The sequence below is a fragment of the Limulus polyphemus genome, unplaced genomic scaffold (assembly GCF_000517525.1).
Source record: "Limulus polyphemus unplaced genomic scaffold, Limulus_polyphemus-2.1.2 Scaffold10973, whole genome shotgun sequence".
NCBI classification, from domain to species: Eukaryota; Metazoa; Arthropoda; class Merostomata; order Xiphosura; family Limulidae; genus Limulus; species Limulus polyphemus.
In genome coordinates, this window is record NW_013676583.1 from 2,928 (window position 1) to 15,718 (window position 12,791).

Consider the following 12,791-nt stretch of genomic DNA (forward strand, 5'->3'; position numbering starts at 1 on the left):
GCCTAACTGATTATGTAAGCCACCAACCACTACCCTTACTAGGAATGGCAGTAGTTAGCATGTCATACTTTTGATCTGTAGGTCCATCGTTTTCATTCTATTAGTGCAAACAACTACTCAACACTTTGTGCCAGTAGGTATGTTATGAGGGTGGTGGTCGAGTTGCACTCTTCAGTCAGATGAAAGTGACTGAAGAGTTTGTAGTGGGTGTTGTTTAATCTATCATTTCAACTGAGGGAAATCAAAGACAACCCTAAACAGTGGAGAGGCTAGCTTAAAACTAAAACCAAGTTTACACTGTTTTACTCTTACATTAAATTATATTTCTATACTTAGACAAGTTTTAAAAAACTAACGGGTCACACTAAATGCCTCCTTAATTTACTTATGTATGTATTTTAAAAGTGGGTTTCTTCAAAGTAACTCTACCACTGACGTAACTAAGCTTGAATACTAAATATATTCTTTTGGTTAAATACATTAGCCTTTCCTTTTACTGTTTATTGTTATTTCTCAGTTTTATTGACACTGGACCAACTTGTTCATCATATTTATTTAGTAGAGTTATTTTTGTTCAATTTCAAACTTGATAATGGCCATAGCATTATGTTCTCTAGTATTGGTGTACCTTAATTAGACTTGTCCTAAAGTTTAAAGTACATTAGTGCGGTGTTTTACGTTCTTTCGGTGTTTCTTTTATCATGGTATCTTGAAGATTGCTGCTAGAAAGTCAATTATTTTGTGACCTATGTTAAAGTGTAAAGTACATTAGTGCGGTGTTTTACGTTCTTTCGGTGTTTCTTTTATCATGGTATCTTGAAAATTGCTGCTAGAAAGTCAATTATTTTGTGACCTATGTTAAAGTTTAAAGTACATTAGTGCGGTGTTTTACGTTCTTTCGGTGTTTCTTTTATCATGGTATCTTGAAAATTGCTGCTAGAAAGTCAATTATTTTGTGACTAAACGAATGTATTGTAAAGATATGATTATGTTTTCCTTTCAGAGAAACACTGGACCAACAGATAGCCAGTTACAAGCCGAGATGCAAAGACGACATTCGCTTCACATCCAACAGATGTCCTACCTCCACCCTCATTTAGCCACCACTTCTACTTCTTCACCTCCTTCGATCGCAGGTTCCCCCATTCACCAGACGTCGTGTAGTGGCTCAAATTCTCAAGCTTCTCTCTCGCAGCATCTGCAACGACTTCATCTTCAGCGTCGAGGCAGCCCTGTAGGATTTGGAGGTCCTCATTGTGCTAGCCCATCACCCCCACCATCTGTAGGAAACAGTGTGGAAACGGGTACAGAAAGGATGTCTCCACCGTACTCTAGGATTTGTGGTGTCTCGTCACCTCAGCAACATACCGCGTCTCCTACCGGTCCTTATCCCGACTCTCCTACTCACTTCTCGGCTATCTACCCTCGCCTCCAAACTCTAGTTGGTCAGAATCCCCGAAATAATTCTCCTCCTACTTTTCAGAATCTAGGCATGATCCAGGAGGACTCCACAGAGCACACTCATTCAGCATTATTGAGCTTAAACTCTTCAAATGTGGAACCATTTCAGACTAGTTCAACTCTTCCTGTCTACACTCAGATATTTCCCAAAATAAGTATTACAGATGAAACGGGAGAAGTTCACCTTTCTCCTACAAGTTCTGATACTTTTAATATTGCCAAAGCCCACTTACTGTCGGTTAAACAAACCAGGTCTCTCCCAACGACTCCACCACTTACTAAGTTTCAGGAAAAAGGCAGTAATATCATGGATTGTTGTAGTGCTGTTGCACTGGGAGAATTCCAGTCATCCTTTTCTGAGACTGAACTGAATTCTGGGAACTGGCTATTTGAAGCTGCAAGAAGCCAGGCTGAACAAGTAGATTGTAATTCCTCGAAATCTTTACCGAGGTGGTCAACAATTCAAACCACCAGAGAATCTTTTATCAGTACTGGACATCTAAGAGAGAGTTTTCCACCTGCTGACTACAGTGCATCAAAACTTCACCCTGGCAGTGACAACTCGGCACAGAGTAGCATGGCTGCTCTTTCTTCTAGTCTCACAACTGGTTTTTCACCTTGTGACGTTGGTGCTTCGGAGCTTCAGAAAACTGCAAGTGGTAACATCTGTGTGACAATTGGGTCCATCGATGATACTGTGTGCTGTACAGAACTTCTGGAACAAGTCCAGCAGAAACTAGGCTCAAAGGGTTTATCTCTAGTATTCCAACCCTCCGAAAGAGGTTTTGCATTAGAACATCCAGATGGAGTACAAATAGAACTTGAAATTTATAATGGGTCAGGGCCGTCGGAGAGAGGACTGAAAATGCGACGGATATCGGGAGACAGTTTGCAATATAATCAAATTTGTAACGAATTCATCGCATGTATGAACATGTGATGTCCTTAATGTTTACCAGTTTGCCTTAATTGAACTGCATATACTTACTCTTGGTGATAACTACTATGGCTCCTCAAAGTTATTTCAGCTAGTCAGATGATCTTTTTTTTTTTGCGTGTTTTGGCCAAAAACTATAAACTTTATTAAAACTAAGTGCGAGTGTACATGTTGTTCACACCCGCGACTTGAATCAAACGATATTTTGATTAAGAGCCGAGTTATAGGTGATGACATTTGCTCAAGATATGTAGTTTAATGTATACATAAGGATTATGTAAAGATCTCCTTTCTAAAGCTTACATTTAGAATCTCCTGTAGGAGTTTGGTGAGTACTGTGGCTGTGCCTGCATTTAAGTTGATGGTAAGCTTAATGTTTAAACACTGCTCAGGAAGCTGACCCATGCCTCTAACTCTTCATCCAGACACTTCAATGAATTGGACGAGCTAATCCACTTGTAATGGTAATATCAGTATTTAGAAACAACTAGTTAACTGCTAAGTGAGGGCGAGTACGTTAACAAAAGTTTAAAACGAATGTTTTATTTCTAAGATTCAATAGAGTTGTCTTCTCTGTCTCTTTCCGTTCCAGCCAATTATATTTATTTATCACGATGATGAAGATCGAGGATGTCGAAAGTTCTTTGGCTCCAAGTAGAGATAACCTGTAAACTGAATAGGTGAGTTTGTAATGGTACAATGTAACAAGCATTTACAGTCATACGTGACAATAATATGATTCAGTATGCTAAAATTGAATGGGTCAAGTCACGGCCAGACATTACATTTCTGTTATTTTAGTGCTCTTCAAATAAGCTACACAAGTTCCATATATATTTAAGTTGAATATATTTATATTTGTGTATATGAAATGTTTCGTTCTTTATACTGTTTTGTAAAAATTATTTTTTACTAATACGTACAGGTAATTTTTTACAGTTCTTGGTGGTACAGTTTCCCGAACACTCCTTACTGTGGTACGTTACAATGAAAAGAATAAATTAGCGTCTAGTCCGAAATCTTGATCTTTTCTACGTTAACCCGACTATAAGTAGAAGTATCAAGGTGCTTCTGCTGTTCTTGGTAATTACTTAATTGACATCTGAAGGATTACTTGTTTCTTTATGTATATCCAGCAGGTCGAGATGAGTGCTTGTTTCTAAGAAACTGCTATAGAAGTTAAAACTCTTATTATTCAAGATAATACGGAACAATAAATTAATATATAGTTGATCGTATTCATTGTCTGACTTTTATTAATTTACTAATATTCCATAAGATGTTTCCAAATTGCCGTTACTGCTGAAATATCCGAGTGAAATAAGACTCGTTGCTTATGTTATACGTCAAGACTAAACTGCGTTGTGTACAACTGCTAAATTATAATGATAATAATTAACTCTTTGTATTTGTAATGATTCAAATCACAGAAATGAATTTTCTCGTGATGGAAAAGTTTCCGAGTTATGGGTTGGTAAGATGTTCATATAATGAATCAGTTTTATGTCAACTTATTGTTGGATCTTCAGAGAAAAAACCACCACCACCTGTTATTTGTCTACTTATTTTACACTTAGAATACCTTACTTTCTAAATTCCTCTGGAAACTAACTTTATTTCATGACAGCAGCTTGGTTATAGAAGTTTCTATTTATGTTAAGTATGGTTTTTTAGAGCTACGAAGTTTCAACTTGCGTTTATGCGTCTTTGTCCAAGTGTTTTAGGTGCTCGGGTTCTACTGGTGTATCTTTTAGTCGAGGGTGTATTTTGAAATGTACCACTTTGAACACTGCCTTTTCATCGCATTAGCTAAAGCAAAGGAAAGAATATAACACACTTTAAAATATGAAAAAGGAAATACTTTAATAATGCTGTACATGCCATTGTAACAATCGTATGTAATTTTTCTAGCAATATATACAGAAACCTCGTGTAAAATAACTTCACTGGTTGGAGAGTTCCACATGCTCCGTATCACATTCAAATATCTTGTAGCCTCTTAACAAGAGTTGTCAGTGCCTTTGATATGACACTCAAAATATACAAGTGTTTTACAATAAATATACAAAATACTATAAGTTACTGAAAACGGACAGTAGATAATAAAGAATGATAAAGTGTGTAAAAAAAAATATTAGTGTTGACAACCTACATTTGAGTGACTTATGATGAATCGTTAAAACTGAAACAGGAGTTATCGCTACAGTGAGGCAAAACATCTCGAATAGTGCTTTGATGAAACGATCTAAAAATTCACAATCCATCCGTTGAAGAGTCGTTAATAGATTCTTGGAGTTCTGTAATTCCAGAAATTAAAAGCTATGTTTCAATATGGCTATGTCAGAACCTGTCTTACCAATATTAGAATTTTTGCAGTGGTAAATACATTTCTAGTAATTGTATTATAGAATAGTTTTATATATACATAGTTACACAAAAAATAAACAGTCATAAAAACAAATTACAACTTTCTTGTAAACAACAACAAACTGTAACTGGAATACGCATATAAAAATTGTGTAAATTCATCAAATGTCTCTGACGTTTGCGAGCTACAAACCACTAACATGCAAGTGTACGAAATGACAGCCAGAGCCGAAAAGAAATGCATGAAATGGATCGGTTAATATTTCACAACTTTAGAATAAATTTTTCTCTCGTAGCTTATGCTTGATTTCATAAAGAAATTATAATTAGTTTTTTTCTAAACTCAACACAAGTTGCTATAAATCTAAACTGAGCTGAATCCTGTTACACAGACGTTTCTGGTCGTAAACTGCAGTAATCCTTGTGTTTGTGCACAAGAGTTTGATTAGGTACATAACTTTGATACAGTGTATTTTCCTCTGTCGAAATATCTAAACCACAGTCACTTTTTACTTTTGATGATAATTTTGGCACGATGTCCGAGCCGTGGTTACTCTTTTCTTCATCAGGTAACTGAGTAAGCCACGATGATGTGTTTTGTTCCTCTATTCCAGTCCGACCTTTAGACCGACAGGCGAGTCTCTCCATATGGCTGTGCTTTCTACCATCATCGGATCCTTCCTTCATGTCCTGACCTAGTGACGGGTCACTTAAGTTTCCTGAACTGTGACTTTGTTCTTTTTTATCTTTGATGGACTCTTGATCTTTCAAACTAGCCACTGTTCTTGAAAGTGGAACGCTCGACCTCCACCGTGTTCCCACGTGTTTCTTGTCTGGAGTTTCCTTTTTAAAACTTTCAGATTTCCATCTTTCCCTAAGCTGGGCCCTCCGTTCTTCTTTGTAGCGGTCAATTCTTTCCCTTCTATCATTTTCGTCAAAAGAAATTAAACTTTTGACTGAAGTCATATTCGGAGACTTCACACTTTGTATGGGAGAACTTAAAAGATATTCAGCTGGAAGTAACATCGGTGTGCTTGTCTTAGGAAACCTTTCTAGGGTTTCCTCTTCTTCTTTGGATGTAGAAGCATCCATTCTTAGCTGTAATGACAATTCTTGATCTCTGTGATCGCGAGTCGTATTTATATTAACTTTAGAAATATCTAATGGTTGTTCACCGATGTCATCTTGAGATGGTGAAGGTGTGGAAGACGAAGAAAAAATTTGCTTTTCCCAAATGTCTTGTGGGTCAACCACACTGTCCAATATTGGATCCGACCATGGATCATAGGGAATTGATTCTTTAGACATTTCTGGTGATTGGAAGGCTTGGAGTTTCAGTACCTTGAGCTGTGTAAACAGACTAGGTTGAGAAGACTTACATGTAGGAGAACTTCTGTTGTAATCTAATGGAACATCTTTCTTACTGTTTTGCTCAGTTATGTCAAGAAAACTTTTCCTGTTTAATGCATCACAAACTCTCTGAAATTTCGGGTAATTAAGGGGCGCAACAGATGCAGCATCTTTACCATTTTGGGAGTCGGGCAACGAGTGTACTTTTAGACTCTTATCAGAATCACCATCTTTTTCAATGGTACGGTAAAGTCGGCCATTTTGTATTATTAAAGATTTTCTAAGCTTTTCATTGGACCGTTTCTGTTCCGATGGAACTGGATCACAAATAACGTCTACAAATACATCTGGAGAACCTTGGCTAAAGTCATCTTCTATACGAAATCCTTTATATTTCTTTGATAAATCATTTAATTCATTTCCACCTTCCTCATCCAAAGTTTCACTCTCCATGTCCTCTAGCTGTGGGATGAGGAAACTTTCAGTTGTACGACTGAGAGACGTGCGCTGTTCAGGTAGTCTTGATTCTGGGAATTCTCGGGATGTATCTTGTTGCTTAGAGAATGGAATATGCTGGGGTAAGATGTTTAATTCTTGCTTTATAGCACAGAAGACATCATCTTTTGCAGATGTCATTATGTCAGATTGGTTGAAACTCTTCTGTGTATTTGTAGTTTCTTCCACGAGCGCCTTACTATCCTCATCACAGTGAGAAATGGAAGAGTTTAATTCTTCTAATTCACTATCAAATGAGCAGACTTCATTTATAGAATATATCTGCATACCTGAGCAATTATAACTTTCATCTCTTGTTGTGGTCAAACTCTTAGTTGATTTTTGATTTTCATCTTCTGTCCACAGAATCTTTCCACTTTGGCCAGCGGAGGATGGAACACAGTTAAGTTGTTCTTCAACAGGGACACAGTCTTCTATAATCAGTTCGGCTCCACAGTTTTCTTCAGGGACACCGTCTTCTATGATGAGTTTGGCTCCACAGTTTTCTTCAGGGACACCGTCTTCTATGATGAGTTCGGCTCCACAGTTTTCTTCAGGGACACCATCTTCTATAATCAGTTCGGCTCCACAGTTTTCTTCAGGGACACCATCTTCTATGATGAGTTTGGCTCCACAGTTTTCTTCAGGGACACCATCTTCTATAATGAGTTTGGCTCCACAGTTTTCTTCAGGGACACCGTCTTCTATAATGAGTTTGGCTCCACAGTTTTCTTCAGGGACACCGTCTTCTATAATCAGTTCGGCTCCACAGTTTTCTTCAGGGACACCGTCTTCTATGATGAGTTTGGCTCCACAGTTTTCTTCAGGGACACCATCTTCTATAATGAGTTTGGCTCCACAGTTTTCTTCAGGGACACCATCTTCTATAATCAGTTTGGCTCCACAGGTTTCTTCTTCTATTTTTTTAGCTACTGCTTGTAACATTTCATCAACAACCTTAACACAGTCATCTTCTGTCTCACTGTCATTATCATGAAAGCATAAATCAAAGATGTGCATATCTGATTTTTCGGCTGTGATAAGCTCTTGAGGTAAAATATCACCACAATAATGAGTACTTAACGTATCACTACAGCATGATAAGGCAGAAATTCGAAGGTCAGATGACGATTTCACTTTTCTGCTAGGTAAGTTTTCGGTGTCTGACTCCAAGTGAACGGGTGGAAAAGGATGAAGCATAATATCTGACCGAGATTTATCGTTTTTCAAAGAAGCTTGCTTATCCTCCAACAAAGAAAACAATTTCTTTTGTACAGAATCGGGTGTCAAAACATGAACGATTTTTTCTCTTGTTCGATGGAAACTTCCTCGCAGTGCGTCTCGATCTTTTTCTTTAACAAACAAAGTCCATTCTGAACGTTTATGTGTTTCGTTAGGAGAGCTAAATGAAGGTGAACTAAAGGCTTGACGAAAATGTCTCAAACTTAGTTTCTGGACTTTAGGACTTGACACGTCACTGTCGGAACTTCTTAGTTTCTGTTTACGTGTCATTTTATTGGAATCGGATGATAAATGTTTTGTATCGTCTTGAGAAAAGTTTGTCCACGAACCATCAAAAGAAGCAATAGTATCACTATCCATAAAACTTTCAAATATGTGTTCAAATGAGGCGAAGGAATCGTCACTCTCGGGTGACTTTTTAACAGTCTGAAGACTGGCTTGAACTGAACTTTTATCATCCATAGCAGTGTCTCCTGGAGGACTTTCTTCTTTTGAACTTAGGTCAAAATAAGACTCGTGAGAAGAAGAACGAACATGGTTGTTCAGGCTTTGAGAATGGGAAGAAAAGTCTTCTTCAAGAAGGCTAGACTGGCCGGCTTCATTATTTTGACTTCCTTCTGAAAAAATCAATAGTAATTTTTTAAAATCACCTCCACAGATCTTTACTCTTAAAATAAGTGTTAAGTTTTAGACTTGACTCCACTACAGAACTGTATAACATTTTACACAGTGACTTAATCTCTAATAACCGTGGTAGATTTTTATCTTTACCGAGGCCTTCTTAACATGTTAACTGACTGCACCATAAACAAATTTCTCTACATTTCAAAGGTGGGGAAGCAACAGCATGAATTTTTTTTATAAATAATTTCTTTGATTAAAAAGATTTAATGGTTACAGGTTAATGTTTTCACAGCATAGACATTTAACCACAATGATAAAAAACATGAATAATGGTTACAGGTTAATGTTTTCACAGCATAGACATTTAATCACAATGATAAAAAAACATGAATGATGGTTACAGGTTAATGTTTACACAGCATAGACATTTAGTCACAATAATAAAAAACATGAATGATGGTTACAGGTTAATGTTTTCACAGCATAGACATTTAATCACAATGATAAAAAAAACATGAATGACTATTGTACCGGTCGGGCCTGTGGATTCGAACGCAGAAGAGCTCCGACATGACGTATCGCACGAGACCAGAGATTCTGCACTTTTTACTGTTCTCAACTTTATCCGTCGAGTGTGAATTAAATCTGCTTCCGTGATGACTTTTTCCTGTTTCCAAAATGTAAAACACACTTTCAGTATATCTAAAAATCAAAGGTAAAAGACATTTACGTTTTACAGATTAATAAAATGTTAGACAACAAGTTGAAACTTGAATGTTGTTATGAGAGATACTTGTGTGTTCCTTCTTGTGGTCGGTAAGACAGGTCATGGTCAGCTTTGATCTCCTCAACAAGAAGTGGGTCAGAACTTGTCCATAACCAAGTTATGTTTTAACCAACCCCATGAAGGAACTTCCAAGTTTTCAGAAACGACATCATGACATTATATTTAGCTTTCAAAACTATTCCAGCTAATGACGTCATGGTATGTTTCCCACTAACTAGAGAAAAAAACAACAATAAGCTGACAGTTGTGATCTTAGTTCACAGCTATGCTGTACTTGAAGACCATTACTTAGCGGTGTTACTCTTTCAGACTGGAAATAACTTTTAACATGACACAGTACATTTTTTTCTTAAAGTGTCGACGAATTACCCAGAAATTAAACGAGGCTGGATCACAAGACATCACAGTGTACATAAAACATGCTTATTTTTGTAAATGTTTTATTAAATTCTATAAACTAATCTAATTTTCGAGTCATAGAAGCGAAGTCATCCGAACAAACACTGTAACGAACCTGCAGTGGAAACTGAGCGTGCTGAAGTGAGCCAGTGCTTCCTTTACGTAGTTTGAGAGACCCTCTTCGACCACAGTCTTTTTCTCGTGTACTACCAGATTGCCAGCCTCGAGAAAAGAACGACTTCCACCCCGAAGGAGATTTTTTCAATTTGGTGCCACTACGCTTGCTGAGTGAATATAATTATAGGTATATTAGGACTTTTCTGATATAAATATGTGGTAACTTATTAACCCTGAAACTTTGAAATCTTATTAAACGGTATTCACATAAAAAGTATTCACGTTTTCCAAAATACGGCTTTTAAGCTTGATAATCAATTTTACACAAAATGTCCTCGACTTTGGTTTATATTTGTTACTACGTATACTAGTAATGAAAGAAAAGACAACCAAAGTTGACGTAAAGCTCAAGCAGGTAGCTGACGGAGAGTTTTGTGGTTTTATTGAAATTGAAACTGATATGTTTTGTATCAAAACGTGATGAACTCACGTTAATAACTAGGACTAACCTGAAGCTTCCAAGCTACTTATGACATATAAAATCGGAGTATTTGTAATAAACAACTGAAAATCAACAGTTAAGAAATGTAACAAATACACCATGATGCTGACTAATCCAGTATTCGTTTACTGTTGTGTTTAATTTTAACGAGAAACCTATTTTAAATACATTGCACAGCATGAATTTAGGAGAGGTTTTTATACCTTGAGGGTAACTCTATCACCGTGTGATATTTTACAGGCAACTTTTCTGGTCCTCCCCCAACGTCTATGTACTTCTGCTCCGTTCCAAGGATATTGGCAGCCAGGACCCTTGTTCGAGCTTCCTCCAAAGACAGAAGTTTGGTAGGAGAAGAAATAGCTAATGATTTTGGTCGTCGTGGTCTTCGTGGCGCTTCTAAAAATAAAGATATTCAAACTTAAAATGTGTTGAAAAACAACACCTTTTTCCAAGTTTTTTTTTTAAGATAATAATTTGGTTAAACAATGAAACCAATATTGTGATAACAGCTTTCTTTAAGTTAGTTAAGAAACACAGACTGATGTTGATGTTCAAACAACAGCAGCACAGGTTAGAAAAGAAATATGTATATTTTGAGGCACGATAAACAATGCTGTAAATGTGTGTTTTATCTGAATAAATCACACACACACACAGCATAATTTTGTAATGGTTTTCTATCGTGTATTATGTATATTTATTTCGAAGCTACAAACCTTCTGGTTGTTCTTGGAAAGATGGACGTTTTCCACTGAAAATAATCTCTACATATCTGATGAGATATTCCGTTAAAACTGCCTGAACTCCAACCACGTGAAGGGCACAAGCTCCTCCCCCTCCTTCCATTTCTTTTGACCTAGAATTAACAATAAGAAAGTCTGTGAAACAATTTTTATGTTGTCAAGGCATCAGAAGTAAAAACTATTGTTCAACTTATCTTAGTTTGAGAACAAAAACTCGTAGAATAAAAAAAACAAACTAATATACACGAGACCAGTGATCCATGTGCACCTTTTCACTTAAATAACTACACTACTGTACTACAAACATCTAAAAATCAAGCAATTTCACGTGCTAGGGATAACAATAAATCTTTAAACAACAACAAATAAGTTGAGATCAAAACATTCCACCTGCACATTTAATAATCTTTGTACTCCACTGTACTAACATACCTAAGTAAATTGGGTGCCCAGACAATTGCAACGTTTTTGGGAGTCATCCCAGTCTGGCTTCCCCACGAAGCAATCTTGGCTAAATGTCTCATCAGATATTCCAACGTGCGATAATGAGGAGGGGGGAGTTGCTGTACGACATCACGAATCTGAATCAGTTTGGCTTCATCTTCTACCTGGACAGCATTCTGTGAGACGAAAACGGACAACTGATAGTTGTTATATTTAACACTGCAGCTCAGATGTGGCGAATTTTCTTAAAGTATTTTTTAACTAATTATTGGTAAGGAAGCAACAAATATTTTTTATAAATGTAATCTCAAAGTTACTTTTAAAATACTGATGTTAAAACAAATTTAAATTTGATAAATAAAATATATCTTACACCTTACTGTTTACGAGGGGTGTAATATTTTATTCTACGCATATCTATCTGCCGATAAGTCTTATATTCAGTTTTTAACTCCGTCAGAACTGTTAAGCTCACGTATGAAACAAACTAAGCCTCGACAAGTGTGGTATTATGTAGAAGTTGTGAGAAACAGGTATGTAATGAGTAGTTTTGTAGTTAATCGAACAAAACATAAGTGATACCCATTAATTTGTAAAGAAGTTCACACATAATTGTGTACTTCTTACAATGTGAGAACTTAAAACACTTGATATTATGTGATAAGTAATCATACACCACCATACTTATACCTATAAACACTTGATATTACGTGATAAGTAATCATACAACATCATACGTATACCTATAAACACTTGATATTATGTGATAAGTAATCGTACACCACCAAAGCAAAGGAAATAAATAAATAAAGTAGGCCTAACTTACTGCTGATCATTGAATTACGTGACACTACTCTGCTGTTGCGAATAGAATAATAGACTAGGCCTATATCTTACATTTTCTTCATTTTAGTGCACGATTTGGTGAATAAAAGAAGTTAACAACCTATAAGCCTCAGGACTGTTTTTGTTTTCTAAGCAATTTATCAACAAGGCACTGCTAAGCATGTTTAAGCTGTGTCCAAGTGTTCACCCTACCACAGTTTCAATAATGCTAGTAATGTTTACTATGTGTACAAGTGTTCACCCTACCACAGTTTCACCAATGCTAGTAATGTTTACTATGTATACAAGTGTTCACCCTACCACAGTTTCACCACTGCTAGTAATGTTTACTATGTGTACAAGTGTTCACCCTACCACAGTTTCACCAATGCTAGTAATGTTTACTATGTATACAAGTGTTCACCTTACCACAGTTTCACCACTGCTAGTAATGTTTACTATGTCTACAAGTGTTCACCTTACCACAGTTTCACCACT

General features: G+C 36.5%; 2 protein-coding genes across 4 annotated transcripts in view; one reads left to right on the top strand and one right to left on the bottom strand.

Annotated features, from left to right (window-relative positions):
• The window catches only part of LOC111083744, a 9,978-nt gene extending 2,888 nt beyond the window's left edge, over positions 1-7,090 (top strand). Inside the window, exons 4-5 of one of the 3 annotated variants that reach the window (XR_002609218.1) lie at positions 1,004-3,078; positions 6,977-7,090. Coding sequence is in view for 1 of the 3 variants with exons in the window: in XM_022380409.1 (XP_022236117.1) it covers positions 1,004-2,401 (1,398 nt within the window). In the remaining 2 variants the exon portion in view is untranslated. Of the gene's footprint in view, positions 1-1,003; positions 3,637-6,976 lie in introns of those variants that run through there. The other 2 variants (XR_002609217.1, XM_022380409.1) reach the window with 2 other exon arrangements.
• On the bottom strand, positions 4,243-11,701 carry LOC106476592. Its single transcript, XM_013937237.2, has 6 exons — positions 11,457-11,701; positions 10,998-11,137; positions 10,485-10,677; positions 9,778-9,946; positions 9,008-9,143; positions 4,243-8,469 (listed from the first exon to the last, which is right to left on the bottom strand). The coding sequence occupies exons 1-6, from the start codon at positions 11,546-11,548 to the stop codon at positions 5,150-5,152; spliced, it is 4,050 nt and encodes a 1,349-aa protein (XP_013792691.1). The 5' UTR covers positions 11,549-11,701; the 3' UTR covers positions 4,243-5,149.
• Between the last annotated feature and the right edge of the window lie 1,090 nt (positions 11,702-12,791).

Excerpts from the sequence above, each read along its gene's own strand:
- LOC106476592 (XM_013937237.2), bottom strand. The coding sequence starts at position 11,548 with ATGAGACATTTAGCCAAGATTGCTTCGTGGGGAAGCCAGACTGGGATG. Across the intron at positions 10,678-10,997 it reads TTTCCAAGAACAACCAGAAG|AAGCGCCACGAAGACCACGA; the intron begins GTTTGTAGCTTC and ends CTTTATTTTTAG. Across the intron at positions 8,470-9,007 it reads CGAATCCACAGGCCCGACCG|AAGGAAGTCAAAATAATGAA; the intron begins GTACAATAGTCA and ends TGATTTTTTCAG.